Source organism: Salvelinus sp. IW2-2015, unplaced genomic scaffold (genome assembly GCF_002910315.2).
Source record: "Salvelinus sp. IW2-2015 unplaced genomic scaffold, ASM291031v2 Un_scaffold2081, whole genome shotgun sequence".
Taxonomy (NCBI): domain Eukaryota; kingdom Metazoa; phylum Chordata; class Actinopteri; order Salmoniformes; family Salmonidae; genus Salvelinus; species Salvelinus sp. IW2-2015.
This window is the reverse complement of record NW_019943422.1, coordinates 127317-134160: the sequence shown is the minus strand read 5'-3', so window position 1 is coordinate 134160 and position 6844 is coordinate 127317. Positions and strand designations below refer to the sequence as shown.

Sequence of the window (6844 nt, the reverse complement as noted above, 5' to 3'; positions counted from 1 at the left end):
ATCAACCCTGAGGAAAGGAAGGTTCAACTGATCTCTCTCCCCCTCATCAACCTGAAGGAAAAGAGGTTCAAACCTGACCCTCTCTCCCCTCATCAACCTGAAAGAAGAGGTTCAACTGACCTCTCTCCCCTCATCAACCTTGAAAGAAGAGGTTCAGCTGACCTCTTGTCTCCCCTCATCAAAACCTGAAAGAAGAGGTTCAACTGATCTCCCTCACCCTCATCAACCTGAAAGGAAAAGGTTCAACCTGACCTCTTTCCTCTCATCCAAACTGAAGGAAGAGGTTAAACGACCCTTCTCTCCCCTCATCCAACCTGAAGGAAGAGGATTCAACTGACCTCTCTCCCCTAATCAACCTGGAGGAAGAGATTCAACTGCATCTCTCTCATGAACCGAAGGAAGAGGTTCAACTTGACCCTCTCTCCCCCTCATCAACCTGAAAGAAGAGTTCAACTGACCTCTATCCCCTCATCAACGCTGAAGGAAGAGGTTCAACTGATCTCTCTCCCCTCATCAAAACCTGAAAGACAGAGTTTCAACTGACCTCTCTCCCCTCATCAAACGCTGAAAGAAGAGCGTTCAATGACCTCTATCCCCTCATCAAACCTGAAGGAGAGGTTCAAACTGACTCTCTCCCCTCATCAACCTGAAAAGAGAGGTTTCAACTGACCTCTCTCCCTCATCAACCTGAAGGAAGAGGTTTCAACTGACGCTCTCTCCCCTCATCAACGCTGAAGGAAGAGGTTCAACTGAACCTCTCATCAACCTGAGGAAGAGTTTCAACTGACCTCTTCCCTCATCAACCTTGAAGGAAGAGTTCAACTGGACTCTCTCCACAGCCAAGCCAGTGAGTCAACACAACAGACAGCTCAGTCTATGAAACCACACAGCCAAGCCAGTGAGTCAACACAACAGACAGCTCAGTCTATAGAACAACATTTAGATCTCTCTAGACTGAGAGGCCTTTCTAAGATTAGGGCACTGCAGAGTCAAGGTGTAGTCCATCCTTGAGAGAGGGGAGGAAGAAAAGAAGAGGGAGGATTGGGAATAGAGAGAGATAGCGGGATTTTTTGTTCTCTCAGACTGTTGAGTTGTGTGTGAGTGAGTCGGTGTTGTGTGTGAGGGTGTTTGTGTCGTCACAGATTGAGACAGAGCTTTGTGTGAGTTTTTGTGTGTCAGTGTGTGTGAGTGTTTTTGTGTCAGTGTAGCTCGGGACAGAAGTGTGTGTGAGTGTGTGTTTGTCGATGTGCGTGAGTGTGTGTGTGTCGCTGATGCAGGGTAGCTCCTTGGGGGAGGACTTCTCCAGAACAGAGATCTGTGTGACGGTGGAGCTCTCTGTGAAGAGGGTACGTCTTCTCCTACTGTAGCTCAGATAACCTTGGATCTGCCACTTCCATAGATGCTTCTTCAGCTCTGCCTGCACCTGGACACACGAATGCACGCACACCCATGCATATGCACGCACACACACACGCGCATACGCATGCACGCACACAGGCACAAACATACACACAGAGAGAGAGAGAAAGAGAGAGAGCACTCTGTCATTTGAAAGCACATTGAGAGGTCTGTACACAGTGTTCAGTACATCAAATAATCTTGACATCAGAGACTTGAGATAGCAGTCAATCAGAAACGATTATGGATTTTCATCTTTGTCTCTGCAGTAAGAACACTGCGAGTTATTCAATCAAAATCACTGTAATTCTAGATTCTAATTCTGTCATTGTAATTATGTTGGTTACTGCTTACTTCTCCATTTAGGAAACAGTAGAGCAGAGCCACCACAAAGCCCTGAGGAAGAAGAAGGAATAGAAAGTGAGTTTTCCAGTTATATTAACTAGCTACATTATTACAAAATAATATACTACTGGATGTCAAATGTACCTTACTTTGCAGTAGTATGCAGTAGTATGCAGGCACGCAGGCACACAGCCACACCCCTACCACGCCCCCACCACGCCCCTACCACGCCCCTACCTGAAAGGATCCCAGGCCCAGCTCTATGAAGATACGGGCCTCCTCTCCTGTGTTCTCTGGTAGGAAGGCAAACACCATGTAGTGCATCCCAAACAGAGGGATCAGGAACAGAGGGAATTTAGCCAGCCTACAACACTAACACACACACACACACACACACACACACACACACACACACACACACTACACACACACACACCACACACCACCACACACACAACACACACACACACCACACAGAGAGAGAGAGAGAGAGAGAGAGTAAGAGAGAGAAGAAGCAGAGAGACGAGAAGAGAGAGAGAGAGAGAGAGAGAGAGAGAGAGAGAGAGAGAGAGAGAGAACAGATAAGAGTCACAATAATGCCTTTGTGTCTGGCTCCCCAAACCACCTACAATGTGTGTGTGTGTGTGTGTGTGTGTTGTTGTATGTGTGTGTGTGTGTGTGTGTGTGTCATGTGTGTGTGTGTGTGGTGTGGTGTGGTGTGTGTGTGTGTGTGTGTGTGTGTGTGTGTTGTGTGTGTGTGTGTGTGCGTGCGTGCGTGCCGTGCGTGCGTGCGTGCGTGCGTGCGTGCAGCGTGCGTGCGTGCGTGCGTGCGTGCGTGCGTGCCGTGCGTGCGTGCGTGTGCTGTTTGTGTGTGTGTTTCTCTGAGACGTCACCATCTTGAAGTGGCCAGTGTCGTGGCCCCCCACGCCTGGAGACTTGAGCTTCTGTACCAGAATACGGATCACATTGATGAAGATGATGAAGTTGACCTGGAGCAGTGGAGGAAGAGGAGGAAGAGGAGGAGTTAGGGCTGGATACTTTACAACACTGGGTGGATTAGGGTTAGAGTGGAGTTAGGATTTGGGTTGGAGTTGGGTTAGGAAGAACTGGGATGTGGACATGAAACCAGGGTTAGGGTTAGGTTAGGGTTAGGCCAATCACCAGTAGTGATGCTGTTATTGGCCCTTTGATGATCCACCAGATGAAGGCCACATCAGTGTCGTCCCAGCAACTACATCAAGACAGAACCACATGATATTATACAGTACAGTATTATTCCAACCGCCAACAATACATTAGTATTCATGTGTATAGGCCACATGACAATATCAATTCAGAGTAAGATTATAGTAAACATAAGTTTCTATCCTTACCCCCGGTCATCATAGAAGTTGCGTGTCAGAACCCACACCAACAGTATTGTAGTTGGGAGACCTAACAGATGCAGAGGACAATATCAGCCAGGTGTCCTTACTAAACCATTCCTCTTTTGAGTTGCTGAGAAGAGAGAAGGAAGTAACAAGAGAAGTACAGAGGGAAAGACGTAAAAAGAGAAGGACAAAGGGAAGGAGAAAAGAAGGAGTGAGACGAGGACATGGAGAGAGATAAAAAGAGAAGGTCACCTACCCCAGCCGATGAGTGTGTACCACCAGAAGTACTTTTTGTGTGAGACGAAGGTGAGGGCCAGGAGGGTCTGGAGGTACATGCCCTCCACCAGCAACCAGAAGTAGTTAGCCAGGATACTAAACTGGAAGAAGGCCACCGCTGACTTACACGCCATCTACAGTACACACACACACCATATAGCAACATCAATATCAGAGTTTTCTCAGCTCTTTTATTTTTTTATTTTACACTTATTTTACCAGGCAAGTTGACGAAGAACACATTCTCATTTACAGGAACGACCTGGGGAATAGTTACAGGGGAGAGGAGGGGGGATGAGTGAGCAAATTGGAAGCTCCACTCCTCCCCTGTACCCCTCTGGTGACTCCCTGAACCCCAATCACACTGCCACCTCCACTCCTCCCCTGTACCCCTCTGGTGACTCCCTGAACCCCAATCACACTGCCACCTCCACCCCTCCCCTGTACCCCTCTGGTGACTCCCTGAGCCACAATCACACTGCCACCTCCACCCCTCCCCGGTACCCCTCTGGTGACTCCCTGAGCCACAATCACACTGCCACCTCCACTCCTCCCCTGTACCCCTGTGGTGACTCCCTGAGCCACAATCACACTACCACCCTTCTCTACTTCTGCAGTAGTCTCTGTAATCCCCTATCTCCTCTCTGTGCTGTGGATTTAGCTTCTAAATATAGAACCTGGTGTCCTGTTGGGGTGCAAGAGACCTCTCTCTCTCTCTCTCTCTCTCTCTCTCTCTCTCTATCTTCTCTCTCTCTCTTCTCTCTCTCTCTCTCTCTCTCCCCCTCTCTCTTCTCTTCCTTTCTATTTTCTCTCTCTTTAATCTAATCTTCTCTTATCTGTCTCTCTCCCCTCCCCTCTCTTTCTCCCCTCTCTCATCATTCTCTCTCTCTTATCAGTCTCTCTCTCTCTCTCTCTCATCACTCTTAATGAGTCACCACTGATCTTCTGATCCAATGGCCTCACTGCCACAGAAAAGGACCAAAGTCGACTGGACGACTCACTCTTTTTAGAAGCAGGCCAATGTTTTAGCATAAAAGTATTTGGAGGAGAAAGTCTCGACTCGCTGTCTCTCACAGATTCATTTCAATGAGCTAAAATGTGCTCTAGTCAGATAGCGTTCACAGCACCCTCTGATGCTTTTCCCATACAACAAGATGAGTCATACATCTGAAGGCAATGACATTCAAAAGAGGAAAGTGCACGGATGAAGACAGACCTATAAAACCACAGGAACTTAGTAGAAATCGGTGGTATACACTATATGAACATACATGACAGTAATATAGATATGGTATAGAATATCTAAATATATGGTGGCATAACAGGTGAAAGTGTGATGGGGAATTATAAACAGTATTAAGACAGTAAGTCCAGTATAGTTTGTGTCGCTTGTTGATGACAGCATGACACTCACGGTGGACATGAAGCAGTGGTCCAGGTTCTCATCAGCGAACAGAACTCCGTCCTTGATGAAGACGGCACTGGCTCTCAGGATGAATGAGGAAAACAGGTTGATGTGGATGTAGTTCCTGGTACAGTGGAACTTCCTGTACAGGAGAGTCAACTTCCTGTTAGACTGACCTCATTTCCTGTCATGTTAGATGGTCCATATTGAACTACAATGCCTATATGACCGCAATCCAGTCTTCCAGTGTTATCTATTTATCATCACAGCTTTATCATGTATCTGTGTGTATCTAAGGAATAAATATTGGACTGAGTATGTCCTAGTGTTACCTGAACACAGTGAAGACAAAGATGGCTGATATGAGGGAGACGAGGGAGGTGGCATATCCAGTGGTGTACACCTGACTGATGGTGGAGAAGTATGTTGTCTGGAAAGCAACAGGTCAGAGGTCAAAAAGAAACATATAGTGCAGGCTTAACCTCAGTTTTATAACTGAGAGGACTTCAAATACCATCAGTAGGCTACCCTCTATGTCCCTCATATACTCAATCATATAATAATGTCATTACATATACTGACAAAAAGGTACAAGTATAGCGAATGAACATATCGGGCTAGGAAAGATACTGTTGTGTTTCTGTCTAGGGAGTTACACTACTTAATAAGCGTTTTCAGATGCACAGCACGATCCCACACCTTCCTCATGGCCTTGGCAAGTGTGTGTGTCTGCGTCTTCTAGGTGTACGTGAGAGAGGGTGTGTGGAGATACGTGTGTCTGCGCTTGTGTGTATATGGGGAGTGGTTGGGAATGAGACAGAGGGAGGGATGTGACAGCGGGATGAGAAGAGCCCCCTGAGCACTCAGCTATGACTGCTAGGAAGTCTGGGATGTTCATCTATCCTTCTCATCTCTCACTCTGTCTGTCCTACCATTTATTTTATTTTCTCTTTGCCTTTCCTTTCAAACTTGTGATTTGTCTAAATGTATGTGTTGCCAGATGGTTAGCGTGAATGGCCTGCAGAAACAGCCAGGGCTTTCTCAGATGAATACTCAGATATCCATCGTTAGTGATGTAACGAGAGATAGCAATGTAATTGTTTGGCTGGCTGGCTGGCCGACCTGTTAGTAACACAACAAAGTAACACAACCGACGTTCAACAATGCTTAGAGAGAGAGAGAGAGAGAGAGAGAGAGAGAGAGAGAGAGAAGAAAAAAAGAGTAGGCCTATATATATAGACTGAATAAGTAGATGGTTGAATAAGTACACGACTGAATAAGTACATGACTGAATAAGTACATGACTGAATAAGTACATGAATTAATGGCTCAGTGGAGTTGTTACATTTTGAAATGTGACAAATTCTCCCCTCAACCAATCCCATTCTATCTCCCCTGAGAAGAAAATTGAACAATGACAATTCCGATGAGTGATTAAATGAGTGAGTAAGTAAAAGAGAAGGTACAGGTCGTGAGTGATGTGGTGTGGTGTCTCTAACCTCTGATCCTGTCTCTGACTCATCTGCGAACTCACAGGCCTCCTCATACGTAGGGTACAGCTCTGTCCAGCCGTCCTTCGTACAGTTCCTGAAGATGTAGCCTGGTAAACAGATCAACCAATCAGAGGTAGACTGCAGGTCTAATCCCGGGACTAAACTCAAGAGGGTTGCCAGTTCATTCTCACCTCACATAGAATAACAAGACAGAACTACAGCACTGCTCCTTCAGTTATACAGATGGATGCATTCATGGGATAGAGACAAAAAATGAAATCCATAGAGTTTTACAGTACAACACTGTTCAATAATGTACAATACTAGACAGTGAAATACTGTAATACAGAATGCAGCAGGCAAATTAATTACATAGAGAACTGTCTTCTCTATGCACTATATATCTCTTTATAATCACACTTATCATGTACTGTAAATCTCTTTATGATCACACTCATCATGYACTGTAAATCTCTTTATGATCACACTCATCATGTACTGTAAATCTCTTTATGATCACACTCATCATGTACTGTATATCTCTTTACGATCACACT

General features: G+C 45.8%; 1 protein-coding gene across 1 annotated transcript in view; it reads right to left on the bottom strand.

Moving 5' to 3' along the window:
• Positions 1-840: 840 nt before the first annotated feature.
• Positions 841-6844, bottom strand: part of LOC112072909 (pituitary adenylate cyclase-activating polypeptide type I receptor-like) — a 73671-nt gene continuing 67667 nt past the window's right edge. Inside the window, exons 4-13 of the mRNA XM_024140287.2 lie at positions 6294-6394; positions 5127-5224; positions 4804-4936; positions 3370-3523; positions 3117-3177; positions 2905-2974; positions 2637-2732; positions 1981-2115; positions 1753-1794; positions 841-1423 (exon numbers count right to left, since the gene is read on the bottom strand). Coding sequence (XP_023996055.1) covers positions 1079-1423; positions 1753-1794; positions 1981-2115; positions 2637-2732; positions 2905-2974; positions 3117-3177; positions 3370-3523; positions 4804-4936; positions 5127-5224; positions 6294-6394 — 1235 coding nt within the window. The 3' untranslated portion in view covers positions 841-1078. The remainder of the gene's footprint in view (positions 1424-1752; positions 1795-1980; positions 2116-2636; positions 2733-2904; positions 2975-3116; positions 3178-3369; positions 3524-4803; positions 4937-5126; positions 5225-6293; positions 6395-6844) is intronic.